Here is an 18,514-nt window from a genome sequence, read left to right as displayed (position 1 = left end):
AAGGAAGACATCCTCTTCTGCAAATCACTGGAGAGGATATTTTTAAAGTACTGGACAGCTTTGTGACATAAAGTGGACTTTGGTGGTCAAGATCCAATGTTTCTGATGCAATCATCAGCAAAGCGAACTGTAAACATACCATTTTTATACACCGTAGCACAACAGGTTTAATTAAGTCAATGGGTTCCCAAATATCAATGGAGCAATAGACAGCACCTACATCGCCATAAAAGCACCATCCCAAAACGAGTTCAACTATGTGAATAGAAAAGTCTTCCACTCTTTATGTGCAGGTGATAGGTTATGTGATGCGCAAAAGACGCTGCTGAATGTGGTGGCAAGGTGGAACGCACGACTCGTTCATTCTTCAGAACAGCAAAGTTGACCTATACGCCGACAGGAGGGAGCTGATGGAGATGGATGCTTATTGCTGAGTGGTGCCTAGTCATTTGAAGTATATTTGCCAAAGCAACTTAATTGTCCTAATGGTCCACCTGGATGTGCACCGGAGTGGCATGTGTTTGCCTTCATAAAGTAGGTCTACCCTATTAGATTGGTTTAGGGAAATTATATCTAATGAGCAAATCTGTACTTTCTGCAGAAAAGGTCCCACCTGTCTCTTAAAACATGCTCTCTGCGAAATGCAGCGTGTGCCAAATCAAGCAAGATCTGCCGTTTCTCATTCAACTTCCCATTATTTGTCTTTTATAGTATTGATGGTCCCATGATTTATGAGCTGAAACAAAATATCCCAGAAAGTGTCCATACACACAAAAAGCTTATTTCTCTCAAATTATGTGCACAAATGTGTTTACATTCTTGTTAGGGAGCATTACTCCTTTGCCAAGATAATCTATCCACCTGACAGGTGAGGCATATCAAGTAGCTGATTAAACAGCATGATCAATACATAGATGCACCTTGTGCTGGGGACAATAAATGGCCACTTCCGTCACACAACACAATGCCACACATCTCAAGTTGAGGGAGTGTGCAATTGGCATGCTGACTACAGGAATGTCAACCAGAGATGTTGCCAGAGAATTTAATGTTAATTTCTCTACCATAAACTGCATCCAATGTCGTTTTAGAGAATTTGGCAGTACATCCAACCGGATTCACAACCTCAGACCACGTGTAAACATGCCAGCCCAGGACCTACACATCCGGCTTCTTCACCTGCGGGATCGTCTGAAGGGGGACGGGTGCTGAGGTGTATTTATGACTGTAAAAATGCCCTTTTGTGGGGAAAAAAAACATATTCTGATTGGCTGGGCGTTGCTTCCAAGTGGGTGGGCCTACGCCCTCCAAGGCTCACCCATGGCAACATCCCTGCCCAGTCATGTGAAAACCATTAATTAGGGCCTATTGAATTTATTTAAAATGATCAATATCCTTATATGAACTGTAACTCAAGTAATATCTTTGAAATTGTTGCATGTTGCGTTTATATTTTTGTTCAGTATATATAGCATGTCAAAGATATTGCGTTCACAACGCATTCAATGACATCGAAAAATAATTAAATTACTCTCAATTTCACACATTTGGCACAGTTCCCTTCATCCAACACTTGGCACTGTGCGTACAAATGGTCATGGCTGTGTGTAAATTTACACACACACACTCAAGCCAACGTTCATATTGAAAAATCTCACACTGCTTGGAAATTATCCAACGCATGGTTTATGCAGATTTGTGCCTACATATTATTGATAAATGAGGCCCCAGGTTCGCGGTGGAGACAGAACTCTCATTACTATATAACCAGTTACACCTTACACGCAGCAGAGTACAACCATGGCAAAAAGTCAGCTATGCTATATGTTCATCATGAATTTACAAATACATCAACTCTCTTGGCTATGATAACATGTAGCCTATTACAAGAGACTAGTGAAATTGATTTACCAAGCAATGAAACTGGTTGACATACCCATTACATGCTAAGTAGACCGGTTGTTGTTCAATTTATTTTATTTGTTTTCTGTATACCAAAAGAAAACTGAATGGGAGATCAACACAAAATGAAAGTACAAGTGAGGAAAAATATAAGCTTTGTCAATATTCTAAACATCTTTTAAACACACTGCCACCATTATTGTTCAATATTCATACCAATACCATCTTTCTTGTGAAAAGAGGCATCATTAAAACCGTTATGGTTCAATAATAATCAAAACCGTGATGAGAGTAATGATAACAATAGCAGAAGTAGTACAGTTATAACAATTGTGATAATCAAGTGACAATGAAAAATGATTAGAATAAAAAGCAGGTCTCCATAAAACCTACCTACCTTGGACAATGCAACATTGTGTAATCCCATACTTGAAGCCCTGCAACCCAGTCCTTGTTTTAGACAAATGCTACAGCTCCACACCATTAAAACAAATGATTAGTAATTATGGAGGACATTTTAAAACGTTTAGTCTTTGAGCCCAATATAGTGCCTTCCTCATGTTGTGAAGGCTGAAATGCATTAATCTGTAGCTCATGGTAAAAATGTTGGACTGGCTCAAGTGTCAAGCCATGGGAGTTACTTTACAGTTTGCATGAAGAACATCTCTCCTGCTCTCTGCCAACCTCAAGATTGCTTTTTGGTTTTTTTAAATGACAGAAAGCAAAAGGAAGGGTAACTTTGGAATATCAGTTTTTTGTAATATATTTCTTTTTTAAAAATCATTTAGTTTAGCATTTTGTTAAAACTATTAATAGTAACATTATTAATAACAATAATATACAACATAAAACCGAAGGAAAACATATTTAGTAGTTTATGTGTCCTTCAAAACAGCACCTTCTTTGTTAGCTCCGTCTTGACTTTTTCTATGTCCCTATTGCTTACAAAAAGGTGACTAGAGTACCAAACTGACTCCCTTCTCTTTGTTTCTGGACGAGTTGCATTATTTCTACCCAGTACAAAGATGACAAGTATTAGCTTGCAACCACATATGTTTCAAGACAAAAATATATATAAATTAAACCCCAAAAATTCAAACCCTGTTCTTTTCTTGGTCAAGTCTTTTTCATTTGACCTCCACAGGAAGTTGATGTATATTGATGGTTATAAGCAATAGCACTTGTTCCAATCTTATGCAATGATCCGTTGTGGATATTTTCATTGACCAAATAATAAAAAAGGGAGGAAACATACAATTTTCTTGCTCCACATACTCATTCAATAGATCTTGCACACCAATGATGCATTAATAGATTGGAAATAATTTAACAATAGTTACTGGACTAAGACTCTCCTTGCACGGCGTTAAGGTCTGATCAGTCTTTTGTTTGGAGTTTAATAAGCCAAAACATACCTTTTTTGACAGACTGCAACAAAAACAATGTTTCAATTTAATTATTGTGACTGACCATAAGACATCCAACATGCACATATTTCATTAAGTAGAAATACGCTCTGCATAAGAATGCTTAAGAATAAAAACGTTTCATACAATGTGAAACGCATCAAAGTGCTGTATAATGAGTCTGCCCTCTTCAGCCTCTTCTCCCCCCATCTATAGAGGATTGTCATGAAAACAGAGTGAGTTGGTCTCTAGTCCCATAGGGCTCTAGTCAAAAGTAGTGCACTATATAGGGAATATCATACCATTTCAGCCGCAGGCAATGTGCTAACAGGAGGGGATAATAATCGGTTCAGTTTAACGCGCCAATTCTAGTCACAATCAGTTAAAAGTACCTTTAAAATCCAAGTGAAGTGAAAAACACCATCTCTAACTGAACACACTCCACCTGTATCCGAACAAAAAGTTGGGGATACAGATAAAATCAAGACTGCTTTCGTTCAAAGCCACTAAAACAGAGCTACTTTTCATTTGTTCTGGTCAAATCTATCCATGTACAGTCAATCCCAGCAGTCCCAGTTTTATAGGATGCAGTTGGACTAACAAAATGACTTGGGAAGGAGTATACTGTGGGAAATGTAATATCAGACCCAGTCTCAAACAAGTGCCTGGTCCACTATTAAAACTTCAATTTCTAGGAGCACTTATGAGGATAAGAATCTTGCAGTCAGTCATATAATGGCCTAATCGTTTTGCATAAGCAGTCTTTAGGGGATAATACACAAGTATTGTAAGAGTAATTTTAAGGACAAGGATGAGACGACAAGGATTATAACTGCAGACCAGGAAAATATCAAAGGGGACTGGTACATGTTCATCAGTCATTTGATAACTTTTGATTAAGCGTGAAGCAGTGTAACAATAGTCGGTGTATCCAAATGAGTCCAGTTTGGAAACAAGAACTCGGCAGAAAGACGTCCAAGGAGAGGGAGAAAGGGCAACCGGGCCTTTCCAAACATCGAAAACCAAAGGATATTAGCTTGGAAGACCAGTGCCCAATTTTTGTTTCTTAAAATGTAAGGAGCCCAATGGGTCCCGAGTCTCTACCAGCACCGACGGGTGCCTTAGCTGGTGCTGCTGGCTGGGGGTGGGGAAGCTGGAGGGTCCTCTACAACAGACCCTAAGGCGGAGACAGAACTGGACCCGGTATCAGATCCGTTGTTGATGATGGTCGCCGGCTGGCCAAAGTTAGTGGTTCTCAGAGTGGCTAGATGTCGAGGGGAGAAGACATGGGATCTTGCTGCTGCTCTGGACTCAAAGCCTGCATTGCAGGCCTCGCACCTGCCTCTCAGCATCTCTCGACCTGCTGGCTGGCCCCTGGCTGGGGGAGAAGATGGCTCCAGGACCGTCAGCTGAACCGGTTTGGGAAGGATAGGACGGTGGGCTCGCAGAGCATTGTACTGCAGATAGCTGCCTGAGCTCATGTCAACCTTCTTGGAGGGATCTGACGACACTGGAGACTAGAAGAGCGAGAGAGACAAAGACGTTACTCCAGCAAAAAAGGTTAGTGGTGAGTGACCTCAATGTATATATACACACTTCTAGACAAGGAGTAAAGTTTTAGGGACGGTTGCCCAGACACAGATGAAGCTTAAGTCCTAGACCAAAAATCCTGCACAGTGGAGATCTCTATTGAAATATCTTTTTAATCCAAAACTAGACTTAATCTGTTTCTGGGAAACCAGCCTTTAAAGTAAAAATAATATGAACAACTTCCCACACCAATGCATAGCAAACTGTACAGTCAAATGTCTCACCAGTTTCTCCTGCTGCAGCCTCCAGCGTTTCTCCTTGGCGCGGGTATTCTGGAACCAGATCTGCACCACCTTGAGGGCAGCCCCAGCTCCGTCCCTACTGCCTCACACTCCAGCGCGTTAGGGTGGGCGCACGTCTCATAGCAAGACTGCAGGATGGACAGCTGCAGACAGGACAGGTGTGTGCGCGGCCTGCGGGTGGTGGAGTGGTGCAGGAAGCTTCCCTCCGATGGAGCAGTCTTGGCGATGGTGACAATGCTGACAGTGGTCTGAGGGCTTGCGCTTGCTGTTGTGGTGGTGGTTGCTCCGGTAGAGGCAGCAGCAGAAATATTGAGCGCAGTGGTGGCAGTAGTGGCGCCGACAACTGTGGGAGCACGGGGGTTGACAGACCCAACTGTTCCCTAGAAAGTGTGTTGATCTTGAAGGGGCCCTTGGCCGACCAGTAGTTGAGCCCATTTTGTTTTTGAGATGTCGCAGCAAGGGACTTGCTAATTGGAGTAGAGGGCATTTTTGGTACCATGCGGTTAGTGGATCCAGGCCCAGCTAGTGGCTTCTCTTGGTTATGATCATCCACTTCTTCGTCAGAGTCATTTTCCCCAACATCCTCTTCAGGTGTATGTTTGGGAAGGGGGCAAGGCGGGGTAGGATGGGTCTCCTTGGGTACGACAGGGGGAGATGGAGCGATGCTTTTGGGGGCGATTTTGACCATTGTGACATTGTTTGTCACCTCCATTTTGGTCTTTGGCACTGCAGACACACTGCTGCTCACGGAGGAAATGGAAGAGGCCACCTCCTTGGGCCTGTTAGGAACTTGGTTTTTGATTTTGACAATTTCCTCTTTCACCTCAGTCTTTGGGAGGGCCAGTACTGGATTGGCTACAGTTGAGACGCTACAGTTGGTGTTTGATTTGGGGGTGCTGGAGAAGATGGGTTGTGACAGTGGCCAGGTGAACTTGATGAGCGGTTTGCCCACTGCTGCCAGAGTGCCATCACTGACGAAGCGAACCTCACCCTTACGCTCCCTAGCCCGCATGTTCTGGAACCAGATCTGTACAACTTTCTTTGGGAGATGGACCCACTCTGATATCTGCTCAAACTCATGTTTCCCAGGATTTGGATCTTTGAAATAGCAGCCATAAAGCACATCGAGCTGCTCAGCCTGGATGATGGTCCTGGAACGTCTCATGTCCCTGTACCGTCGTGCTTTGGGCCTGCCTTTCTGGTCCCTGTCCTTCTCTTTTTCCCTCTCCCGCTCCTTTTCTCTCTCAATTATGGAGGTGTTCAACCTCTCTGCTGCCCTCATGTAAACAGTGCTGGCCTTAGCCATGTTATTGCCACGGGCAAAGCCACTGCTGTTGGATGTTGCTTGCTCAGTTTTGAACTTGACCACACCGAGTCTCCCTTCCTCAGGTAACCCAAAAGCTGTGGGCCTTAGACCTAGCCCGTCAAGCAGACGGCCCTTTTGTGCTGAAGTCTTGTCACCCATGAGAGAGGTGGAGGAAGCAGATGTTGAGCTGTGGCTTTTCCTGATGCTGAGATCTAAAGCAGCCTCACAGTCTCCACCATTAGACATGTAGTGGGAGGTGTGGGTTAGGAGGGAGAGTGGCGATGTAATGAGAGGGTCAGAGAACCGGGTGATGTTAGGAGGGTTTGGAAAGGCAGGTACTTTGCCTCCATCTCCTTCTGCAACTCCAAGCCCAACCACTGAGGGAGGGAGAGAGAGAACATAGGGGCTAAGGAATTGAGTAGAGAATGGAGCCAGGGACAGAGACAGAGGGAGGGAGTGTAGAATGCCACTTGGAAGCCCTCGATGGTCAATGGCGATAGAAAGTTGGGAAGGAGGATCAGCTTGGGCCTCTAGTTCCAAATCCACATCGGGGTCTAATCTCTCCTTCTTGACCTCCACCTCCAACTCCCTCTTTCTCTTTCTTCTCTTTGCTCTCTGAGATGCAGCCTCATCATCATCGTCATCCTCGGCGTCTGAGAGAAACACAGTGGTGGAGCGCAGCACCTTTCCTCCTCCTGAGCCCTTGTCTCCTGCCAGTTCTACAAGAGCCTCCTCTTTAGCAGGGCTGCCTGGCCCCTCCCTCATGGAACCAGTCAGACTGTCCTCCTCACTCACGATGACAGAGGTGTAGAATTCTTCATTGTCTGAATCAGAGGCCAGACACGAGTCCCCTTGGCTCTCCCTCCCCAACTCTTTCCTCCTTCCTCCACTATTGGACAGATCCATTGCGTGACTGCCAGAGGCCTCACCGCTGTCCCTTCCCTCAAGCATATCTATTGTAAGGGCACCTTCCTCCTCTTTGTTATCAAGACGCTTGTATCTTTTACCGTAGGCTGCAATGCTGCGCATGTGCCCTGCGCCCCCAGCTTTCTGCTTTTCTTTGGCGCGTCGGGCGTCAGTGAGCCACTTATGTACTTCCGCCTCGGTGAGCCCCACCTCCCTGCCCAACGACTCACAGTCATCACGGGGAGGACTGGCTGCGTCAGCCCCACTACGCGACTCCAGAAACGCACGCAGAACCTGTATCTGGAACTCTGACAGTATCGGGGGACCTGGGGAGAAGTGCCGAGCCCTCAAATTAGCATGGGGATGAGTTGGATCAGAGGAATTTAAGGCGCATTTAAAGGGGCTCAATTTTGGTGACAAGACAGAGGCACAAGGGCTTGTGCCAACTTGAGATTTTTGAAGGGTACAATCAGGGCTAAGCATAAGATTTAAAGTGGTAGGACTTAGGCTTGAGTTGCTGGTAACAGACGGTGAGCGGTCAATACACTTGTCAATGTCCTCCCCTTTTCCATCTGCAGAGTTCCCTTCGTATGTTGTGCCATCTTTCATTTCATTATCTTCATCTATCCTACATGACTCAACCCTGTTATTTTTGCTTACTAAGGCGCTGATGAGCTCTTGTGCATATCCTTTACTATCCTCCTCACAAATCTCTCTTTCTCTATCACATTCCAGGGGCCAATTTTTCCCTTTTTCAGCCTTAAGTGACCTTTTCTCCTCAATTGTCGTCTCTTCCTTCAATTTGCTCTTGTTTGTTTGGTTGTCATCTGAACAGGTTTGTGTGGTTGCTTGGAGGTCGACAGCTGGCCACTGGTTCTGTAAGCTACTGAGTCTTTGGGCCAGGATAGCTTGCTGGGCAGCATTGAGACCTAGAAGGGGAACAGACTGTGTCAAAAGCTCTGGGTTTAGACTCTGGCTTTGCGTTTGGAGCCCATTCACGATAAAGGGCATGAGCATCTGATGCTGGGGTATGAGCTGAGGTGTGGCTGTGGCAGGGGACGCCCCAGCCGCAAACAGAGAGGGGAGGAGGGAGTGCGAGAGAGAGCTTGGGCTGGACGTGAGGAGGGTGAGAAAGGCAGAGACTGCCTGAGCAGAGGCTACAGGGGAGGAAAGCAGCGAGGGAGCCGGCTGAGTTTGAATAGGTTCTCCGTCTTTGGTAGTCATTGCTGCTGCTGTCAGGCTTGCCGGGATGACACAATTACTGCTGGTGGTGCAAACCAACTGTGCAGTGCTGCCCCCAGAGGTAACAAGTAAGTTAGTAGCCATGTTGTTACTTCCCGAATTTCCAGTTGCACCGTTGGCAGAGATTACTGCATTTCTGCTGCGGGTCTGGTGCAAAACAGATTTCAAATGACTCTCCAGGGTAATGGCATGGTTATAAGAGACTCGACACACAGCGCACTGGTAGGGCTTGTTTGATAAATATGGCCGAGACAGAAAAGAGACTGAGGGAGCAGGGGTGTCATTTTCACCACCCTGTTTTAGGGATCCTGTTCTCATCCGTTGCACATGGGATGCAGAGTTGTAGTGAACACACAATGTGGTCCTGGTAGGAAAAGCCTCTAAGCACGCATTACATTTGAATGGACGGCTGTCATCGCCATCAGCCATTACACCATTTTTTCCTGTGGACTTTTCATTGTCGACAAGTGTTTCTGTGGACTGATCGCTCTCCTGATCCGACTCCAAGACAACTCCACCTCCCTCCGGGTCTTTCACTCCGACTTCCTTATCCATCTCTTTATCGCCAGGCCCAATGAGAGTGTGCCTACTGTTGTAATTCTGCTGGGGTCCTTCAGAGTTCTCATTATTTTGACATGGGTCTGAGAGAGAGTCTGAAGCTTCTAAAAGCTTCAGTTGTAATGATGGAGCATCTGATGTGAAGCAGAAAGACAAGATATTTCAGCAGGTGTTTTGGGTCCATGGAACCTTGACAGATCCTGATTAATATGACAACACAAATACAGTCATAGCATATTGATACTTTTAGTTCTAAACCTTCAAGGAACAGGCGTTTAAAATTAACACAAGCTAATTGTTTAGGCTACTCAATATGTCAATGTGCTTGTATTCATTCAAATAATGCATAACTAAAATTCATAAAGACAGTGCAAAACCGTAGGTAATGCTGTTAATCAGAGGACAAACTCACCTGTATCATGCTTAACATCGGTGTCCACTCCACTCTGCCCCTGTTTGGGAGCAGCCTGGTAAAGAGAGAAAACTAACATTTTACCTTAAGACTCAATTTTGCTGACACAGGAACCCACTGCTTAGTGCTGCAGTCCAACAAGAGAGCATCTTGGTATAAATTGGTGACTCGTTCTATGATTCTATGACCTGCCAACCCTTTAGAGTACCAGACGCACGCGGCAAATTGGAGATTCAACTCGCGCGCAGAAAACGCCGAATTGGGGTTCTCTTTCCCCCAGCACGCTCGTGCGCGCACTGTCTGTGAGTGTGATCGCAATTATAGAACTATACCAAATCAATTCAACAAAAGGTTGGAATACTTGCTTGACAGCATTCCATTTACACAGATGGTAAAAATCACTAACAAGATCTAATTAGAAAGAACACAAAGGGCCTTTATTCTTGAAGTTTTTGAAATTTTATTAAACAAGTAAGTTAGTCTCAGGTTGAGTGATCCTCGTAATGTTGTGGAAAATACAACTAATGGGACGCAGAATTAAAATGTGTATCACACTCGCACAAATGCAACAAGTTACTCGTATTTTAATTTAATTTCTTTCACTAGCAAATGCGAGTGAAGTGCTGGCACTGAATCTTATGTTTGCTTGAAACAATTAGTGTTTACCTTTCCACAACACATGGAGTCGAAAAGAGATTTGTCCATGTGTTTACATACAGCTGACAGTCGGCAAACTCAGCATCACAACAAACAGGAGGGGCAGACACGGGGTAGCTACGTCGAAAAATTAGGTATTAATCTCCATTGACTCAAACTCTGTACATGTCTGTGTGTTGCCACTCGAGAAACGGGATGTTAAATTTACTCAGTGATACATTTTTTGTTCAAATGGAGACAAACCCCCCCCAAAAAAACAGGCCCTATTCATTTCTGCGTACTTTTAACTCAGATCTCGTACATGGACAGAGAATTGCGTAGTAGTAGGTACGCAAAATGCGTGCATGTTAGAAGGTCTGTATAATAATGCACTAAATAAAGATTTGGCACATTGCACAAGTTGTTACGCATCATGAAATACAGTACCAGTCAAAAGTTTGGCAACACCTACTCATTCAAGGGTTTTTCTTTCTTTTCACTACTTTTGACATTGTAGAATAATAATGAAGACATCAAAACTATGAAATAACACATATGGAATCATGTAGTAACCCCAAAAGTTATATTTTATATTTGAGATTCTTCAAAGTAGCCACCCTTTGCCTTGACAGCTTTGCACACTCTTGGCATTCTCTCAACCAGCTTCATGAGGTAGTCACCTGGAATGTATTTCAATTAACAGGTGTGCCTTGTTAATAAAAGTTCATTTGTGGAATTTCTTTCCTTCTTAATGCGTTTGAGCCAGTCAGTTGTATTGTGACATGGTAGGGGTGGTATACAGAAGAGAGCCCTATTTGGTAAAAGACCAAGTTCATATTATGTCAAGAACAGCTCAAATAAGCAAAGAGAAACAACAGTCCATCATTACTTGGTCAGTCAAACCGGAAAATGTCAAAACTTTTGAAGTTTCTTCAAGTGCAGTCGCAAAAACCATCAAGCGCTTTGATGAAACTGGCTCTCATGAGGAACGCCACAGGAAAGGAGGACCCAGAGTTACCTCTGCTGCAGAGGATAAGTTCATTGGAGTTACCAGCCTCAGAAATAGCAGCCCAAATAAATGCTTCACAGAGTTCAAGTAACAGACAACATCAACTGTTCAGAGGAGACTGCTTGAGCCAGACCTTGGTCAAATTGTTGCAAAGAAACCACTACTAAAGGACACCAATAAGAAGAAGAGACTTGCTTGGGCCAAGAAACCCAAGCAATGGACATTAGACCGGTGGAAATCTGTCCTTCGGTCTGATAAGTCCAAAATTGAGATGTTTGGTTCCAACCACCGTGTCTTTGTGAGCGGATGATCTCCGCACGTGTAGTTCCCACTGTGAAGCATGGAGGTGGTGGTGTGATGGTGCTTTGCTGGTGACACGGTCAGTGATTTATTTAGAATTCAAGGCACACTTAACCAGCATGGCCACCACAACATTCTGCAGTGATAAGCCATCCCATCTGGTTTGCACTTAGTGGGACTATAATTTGTTTTTCAACAGGACAATGACCCAACACACCTCCAGGCTGTGTAAGGACTATTTTATCAAGAAGGTGAGTGATGGAGTTCTGCATTCGATGACCTAGCCTCCACAATCACCAAACCTCAACCCAATTGAGATGGTTTGAGATGAGTTGGACCGCAGAGTGAAGGAAACTCATCCAACAAGTGCTCAGCATATGTGGGAACTCCTTAAAGAATGATGGAAAAGCATTCCAGGTGAAGCTGGTTGAGAGAATGCCAGGAGTGTGCAAAGCTGTCATCTAGGCAAAGGATGGCTACTTTGAAAAACTCAAATATATTTTGATTTGTTTAACACTTAGTTACTACATGATTCCATATGCTGTTACATCATAGTTTTGCTGTCTTCACTATTATTCTACAGTGTAGAAAATAATAAAATTAAAGAAAAACTCTAATGAGTAAGTGTGTCCAAACTTTTGACTAGTACTGTATATTGAGGCAACATTATAGACAGTAGTAAAATAGAACTCAATTGAATGAACATTAAATGTTTATAATATTCTTGAATTATATAGGCCTACGTAGTTTATACTGTAGGCCATTTATCTTTTAAAGCAGTCATCTTGGTTTCCTGAAGCATATTTTTATTTGCTTGTTTGTAGTTAACAGTCAGACAGAACAATTTGATGATGTTTAGTGAAGATCTGTCTATAAAGTGGCGCGGTACACACAAAAAAAAAACTGCTTACGACACAATTAGCTGTTCTATGAGTGGTCTAAGGCAGTCCATAACTAACAAGCGTTTTCAAATGCAGCTTTAGTAACAATGGTTTTTGGAAACAGCTCGGAGATTTAACCATGTTCTTACAAAGATTCTAAGTTAGTTCAACTTATTCTTAAGAAGCTTTTGGGAAACGTTCTAAAATCCTACAATAACATATACAAATAATGCATGTACAATAATTGATAATGTATTATATTTGATGTCATCCAAGAATCATTAATTAAACACATAGATACAAAAGTCAAGTTCTGTTAACTCGTGCGATGGGAGAAAAAAATAAAAATACTAGTCCAGAATGAACTTGCATTGCACTACTTACAATGTCCAGCAACTTGTCTACACAGTTAGGAAGCACACTATGCCCATCATTCAGGTGCAGAGCAAGGGAGCCCCTGTCTGGTAACCCTTGTTGACACAGGGGGCACAACCACACCACCACTCCGTTGCGGTCACCGCACACTGTCTCACCAGACTCCTCCTGCAAGATCGAAATGTATTTTAGTGGAATTAAAAATATTTATTTTAAATCATGACCATGTCCAGGGGTGTTTCTCTGTAGAACCAAAATAAAAGCTATACAGTGCAAATGTTCAGTAAGTATGTTGGAAATAAAAATAAACCTAAACAGAAAGTAATCCAAGTTCAGCCTCAATATAGATAATTAACTATTAGATAACAGAAATAGATAGCCTAATTGTTTAGGCTACATTAGACCTACCTAAAATAGTATCAATTAAACTTGGTCCAAATCAATTGAATCAACTTCAAATTAAATTCCTCTGAGGACTACCAATTAACAAATTAACAGTGCAATAAAAAAATACTTTACATTTCTGACATGTAATTGCAATGTCATGTGACACGAAGAAACATTTAAACCACTTCAATTAAAATGTAAGTGAATGGCCTGAATATTGACCTTGACCAGCATAAACTGTCAGCGACTAGCATGATATTTAGGGTCATGCAAAACATGTCGTTTTATAACTAATAAGCGAATAATAGCCATTTGAACATCATACACACACTAACGTTAACAAAATAGCCTAATGGCCAACATACCTCACCATGAGAACTCAATGCAGTATTGTCCTTTTCCAATGCTACTCGGCAGAAATTGAATTTTGTGGTTAGGTTTAACGACTTACATCGTCGCTATTATTAAGATCCAAATTTGATTACTACTAAATTAATCGAGGCGCGATAAAAACAAAAACAAATCCCAAATACCAACACTTGTATTTGCCCACTTCCGTCCTCACCAATTATCTAGCCGTGCCCAGAAAATATCGTTTAACCAGCAAGGTTGCATGATTATTATAGTTGAGAAAGTGCAGTGAGTAATAAAACATAGTTTAAGGCTATATATAACAACGGCGTGGATAAAAATGCCCAAATGGCTCGTGATTCTTTAGCTAATTAACGTCCAACCTAATTAGCTACGCCGAAGTGTTGAATCAATTAGCTAGCAAGCTAGCTAGCGTTAGTTAGCCAAGCTATCGACGTCGCAATAGTTGTTTCTAGCTTGTGTTACGAAATGCAAGAAACACACTAACTCTGTCCTGCAATTATCAGACGGTTAAAAACTGAGACTCGAAACTACGTACCGCCTTGTCTATTCATTAACGTTGCGAAATTAAACAAAAGGACCAAAATAACAGTCGTGGCACTTAGCCTACTAGCTAACAAGAACTTAACCCGTCGCTGTCAAGCTTCCTCAACTAGTCTGAAAAAAAAACTAAGCCCAGGTGTACATGGCTACACATTCGGAAGTATACCGATCTACTACAAATAGATACTGTAGGTTTTAGATATTCCGTCCAAAACATCGGCCTCGAGTGCTTCACTTATCCTTCGGATTGTGGGCTGCCAATCGGGGATCCAGTATTACACCACCCGCAGCCTGCTCAACAGCGCAAATTGAGGCCTACATGGACTAAGCTATTTAATTAATGAATATGGGTTCCCTTTACAGATGTGTAAAAAACGGCGCGCCCCCTACTCCCCCACCATTCCACAAAATCTGATAACACATTTTAATGATCTACTTCATTATACAAAATATTTAGTATTTATGAACATCTTTACAATCATTTTAGATGGCTTCGTGCAATAATTGACAAAAGAATCTAATGCTAAGCTACTTGAAACAGACTACTTTGCACACTGCGCACGGCAAAAGGGGTGGTGGGGTGAAAAGAAACGGAGACGGAGGTTGAAAAGTTTGGAATTTAATGTTCGAATCCGGTGAATAGAACCATTTGATATACAACATTCATCTTTCGATTGAAACTATCATTTGCACAGCAATCTTTCAAACGCACAATCGCAATTAAGCAAACGGCAATATCGTTTAATTAACTTCAGAGCAATTAGCTAATGCATTTACCTGCATGGTCGTCGCTCCAGCGCACGCTTCCTCTCGCTCTTTAAAACTGAAAAGTTTTCTCTTGCTCGCCCTCCCTCGCCTGTTCTCTCCCTCCCTCATTCGCCCTCTCTCTTTCCCCTCTTCCCTCTAGTAAACACACGACAGCTCCCCCCAAGGCTGATATCTGACATTCAGTAGGGAAGAATACATTTGGCGTCACTATAAAACCTTTATGTAACAATATTAGTTTATTCAGATAGCCTAATATTTGTATCGTCGAACCAGTGCTGCAGTTTAATGTAATGAAGCATGATGAGAGGGACTCTCTAGAGCCATGTCCCTTGATCTGAAAAAGCATTTGTAGAATTCAATCAACCGGATTGAATCGGATTGCATACCCAAAATACTGATCCTCTATGGAGTCATCAGGTTAGGATGAAAATAAACAAGCAGGGCGAATAGCCTACATATTGAAATGTTAAACAATCACAACATGTCACCTAGTGGTTAGAGCGTTGGACTAGTAACTGGAAGGTTGCAAGTTTAAACCCCCGAGCTGACAAGGTACAAACAGGCAGTTAACCCACTGCCCCTGAACAGGCAGTTAACCCACTGTTCCTAGGCCGTCATTGAAAATAAGAATTTGTTCTTAACTGATTTGCCTAGTTAAATAAAGGTAAAATTAAAAAAGAAAATGTATCTAGACATAACGCTGCATAAAATTTTACATCTACTTATAATCATGGTGAGACAATATATGTCTTTGATTAGAGCTATTTGGTCTCTATTTCGTTTCTCAATCCATCAGTAGGCTATTGAATGAGATTGGCATTTCCCAATTAGGCCTAATAGGACCCCTGTCCAATTAGGACACTTGTTACAGTATGTTCACCAAGCCCTTTTATATTACTGTACATCATATTGTGTAGTACTGCATGACATTAGTTTAATTATTCACGAAATATGGGGGATTACGGTTATAACAAAAATACAAATAGTATAGATTATAGGTTTAAAAACGGTACTAACAGTGGTTTTCCAATCTCTGTAAAGTAATTGTTCTGCGTTATTATGACGGGCTATGATGCTCATGAATGCAGTAAGCACCTAGGTGTCCACACTGCGCCTGCCTAAAATACTTGCGGCTGTCAGTGATTTAGTGAATGCTCAATCAACAGTCTTGAACCTATTTTACAAGACTGTTGAATCGGTAATAGCGGTCGTTAAATGGAGGTGAGGTGTAGAATATATGAAATGTTTAACGCTAACGTACTAATCTAGTGTTACTCCTGCACGCGCTCTGTATTTATTACAGATCGTAGCTACGTTTCCACACGGCAGCAAGGCCAATATTGGGACCATATACTATTTCCCAAATTGAATTTATCATGTGTAGTTGTTAGATTAATTTATTTCACAGTGAGCATTTTGATGCTGATAAATTTGTGTCATTACAGAGTACAATGAGTGTGGAAGTGGAGAGGAAATTTGTCTGTGACGCTGACATTCAGAAACAATTGGAAGAGATAGGAGGTGTGTAGCCTCCAAGTTGTACCATTGTGCCCAGAGGGCATCTCCATAACTCTTGATTTTATATTAGAAACACCAAAAAATATGATTGATGTTGGCTACTTACAATATAGAATGCACCATTTTAATGTATAATGTGGGCTAACTACTAGATTAATTATAGTGGAATGCTGCTGATGAAGGTTGGTAAAGAAAGCTCAAATGTAGACTACACTGTTAATTTAGTTTTACAGGACAGATTTTATTTCTAATACTTACTTGATATCATTTCTCAGTATACTTAGAAATTAAAAACAAAATTGCATCCTTTTCAGCAGTGAAAACTATTCATTCAAACAATATGTAATACATTTTCTCTGCACCCTTCCCTCTTTCTTGCAACGTTTCTCTCACCAGCGGTGTGTATTGGTCAGAAACAATTCCAAGACAAGTATTTTGACACCCCAGACTTCCTTCTCACCTTGAGAGATGTGTGGTTGCGTTGTCGCCAGGGATGTTGGGAACTCAAATGCGCTACAGTTACAAAGGCAGAAGACAGAGTGGGGGAGCCTCAGAAGGCAGAACTGTGTTCACGCTATCAGGAGATAACCAATCTGTCTCAAATTCAGTTGAAAGTGAGAGAGTTCATGAAAGAAGGTAATGGGGAGCAAAAAACTGCCAACCAGACGCACCCAGTGGTCCATCAAGACACACCCAAAACTGAAGGTGCAGAGAATTGCCCCACAGGGAATGAGTCCTGGCTGATGGAGCTGAATCTGGTTTGCTTTGCAGAGTTCACAACACAGAGGTGTTCATTCACTTTTGGGGGGGAAGGAGATGAAAGTGGAGTGCGTGTAGACCTTGACCAGGCCGACTTTGGCTATTGTGTAGGGGAGATAGAGGTTCTCGTGCCACAGGGAGAAGACATTCAGTCTGCACTGAGGAAGATTGAAAAGACTGCCCAAAGACTGGGTGAGCAGGGGATGCTGGGTATCAGTCATTTATGCACTTATTATTCTTTCTCTTTTAATTTTCATGGTAATGCTTGTTTCTGCCAGAAAGCATGCATCATACAGATTGATGGCATATATGTATTGTACTAATGTCTTCTTATAGATCATTTGCACTTTATGTTACATCATGGAATAAAATGGTGATAACATGGTAATAGTAATGTAACAAATTATTTATACTCACAATAAAACATTCATAACCGTTAATTTCCGTATAATTACATTCATGTTTAAGGGTAATAGTTTGTTATAAGATTTTAAGGATGAAATAAGAGTTTAATAAGGAAAATGGTTGGAAAAGGGGCTCTGTATTGTTACCCCTCTATACTATGGCACAAAGTATGTGGTGTAACCCTGAAATAAGAATATAATTATACTGAAATTATGGGGTATCTGGGCAAATAACGTTTCAATGTGAGTAACTATAACTTGTTACCATATCATTACCATGTTATTACAACTTTATTATGTGCTGTAATGTCACATCCTACGGTTAATTTTGTATTTATGTTATATTTATTTTAGAAATATTTAATATTTTCTTTATTTTTCCCTATTTCACCCTCTCCCCCTCATCTTTAGGTTTGTCTGGCGATCAGAGGGTTCAAGGAAAAATGGATGTGTACCTGCAAAGATACTGCCCAGAACACTATGCAAAATTACTAAGTGCATATATATTGTAAGAAATAGTAGCTGGAAGGTAGCTGACTAATGTCATTGAAAATTCTGCATGTCCTTAACTTTATCTAATTCAAGTGGTTAACACAAAAATTATGGTCTATCTTTGTTATTACAATAAACAATGAAAATATATTATGATTGTTGCCCTTGATTTTGCTTTCACAAGACTTCATAATCTCATATGTCCTGCTATGCTGTCTGGGTGTCATAGGCCTAGTACATGGTATTCAACCACTTCTAAAGAATAATGAACTACCACCCTGTCCACTTGCAGAGTCACTGAATGATAATGACATCTGCCATTCAGCATGTTTTGGATCCACTTTTGCTGGAGACATAGGATGATTGGGAATGGGAATGTCTTCCAACCTCTTATCTCCACATGGTGTGGTTGGTCTTGTCCTGCTTACCAACCTTGAAATAACAAATCAACTAATACCATTGAGTTAGTGTAGTATATAATTCCCTTGCCAAATGAAATACAAAAC

At 41.9% G+C, this 18,514-nt stretch overlaps 2 protein-coding genes across 3 annotated transcripts; one reads left to right on the top strand and one right to left on the bottom strand.

Annotated features, from left to right (window-relative positions):
* Window positions 1-1,959: 1,959 nt before the first annotated feature.
* zfhx2 (zinc finger homeobox 2) lies at window positions 1,960-14,951 on the bottom strand. 2 transcript variants are annotated; one of them, XM_029661154.2, is made up of 5 exons: window positions 14,845-14,951; window positions 12,775-12,933; window positions 9,565-9,619; window positions 5,123-9,286; window positions 1,960-4,825 (listed from the first exon to the last, which is right to left on the bottom strand). In XM_029661154.2, the coding sequence occupies exons 1-4, from the start codon at window positions 14,941-14,943 to the stop codon at window positions 5,217-5,219; spliced, it is 4,383 nt and encodes a 1,460-aa protein (XP_029517014.2). In that variant the 5' UTR covers window positions 14,944-14,951; the 3' UTR covers window positions 1,960-4,825; window positions 5,123-5,216. The 2 variants fall into 2 exon arrangements, with proteins under 2 accessions (XP_029517014.2, XP_029517015.2); XM_029661155.2 differs by lacking the exon at window positions 14,845-14,951 and adding an exon at window positions 13,523-14,448.
* A 981-nt stretch (window positions 14,952-15,932) lies between these two features.
* Window positions 15,933-18,158, top strand: thtpa (thiamine triphosphatase). Its single transcript, XM_029661156.2, has 4 exons — window positions 15,933-16,056; window positions 16,281-16,356; window positions 16,750-17,304; window positions 17,928-18,158. Exons 1-4 carry the CDS (start codon window positions 16,051-16,053, stop codon window positions 18,026-18,028), a joined length of 738 nt encoding a protein of 245 aa, XP_029517016.1. The 5' UTR covers window positions 15,933-16,050; the 3' UTR covers window positions 18,029-18,158.
* Window positions 18,159-18,514: the final 356 nt, after the last annotated feature.

Source organism: Oncorhynchus nerka, linkage group LG6 (assembly GCF_034236695.1).
Source record: "Oncorhynchus nerka isolate Pitt River linkage group LG6, Oner_Uvic_2.0, whole genome shotgun sequence".
Taxonomy (NCBI): Eukaryota; Metazoa; Chordata; class Actinopteri; order Salmoniformes; family Salmonidae; genus Oncorhynchus; species Oncorhynchus nerka.
Note: the sequence above shows the minus strand (reverse complement) of the source record. Positions and strands in the feature narration are given on the sequence as shown.

Bases quoted from the DNA above. Each gene is read 5' to 3' on its own strand.
- zfhx2 (XM_029661154.2), bottom strand. From the start codon at position 14,943: ATGAGGGAGGGAGAGAACAGGCGAGGGAGGGCGAGCAAGAGAAAACTT. The intron at 9,620-12,774 runs GTAAGTAGTGCA...TCTCTTTACCAG, and splicing joins TAGACAAGTTGCTGGACATT to GCTGCTCCCAAACAGGGGCA. The intron at 9,287-9,564 runs GTGAGTTTGTCC...GCTTCACATCAG, and splicing joins CGATGTTAAGCATGATACAG to ATGCTCCATCATTACAACTG.
- thtpa (XM_029661156.2), top strand. The intron at 16,357-16,749 runs GTGTGTAGCCTC...TTCTCTCACCAG, and splicing joins ACAATTGGAAGAGATAGGAG to CGGTGTGTATTGGTCAGAAA. The intron at 17,305-17,927 runs GTGAGCAGGGGA...CCTCATCTTTAG, and splicing joins AAAGACTGCCCAAAGACTGG to GTTTGTCTGGCGATCAGAGG.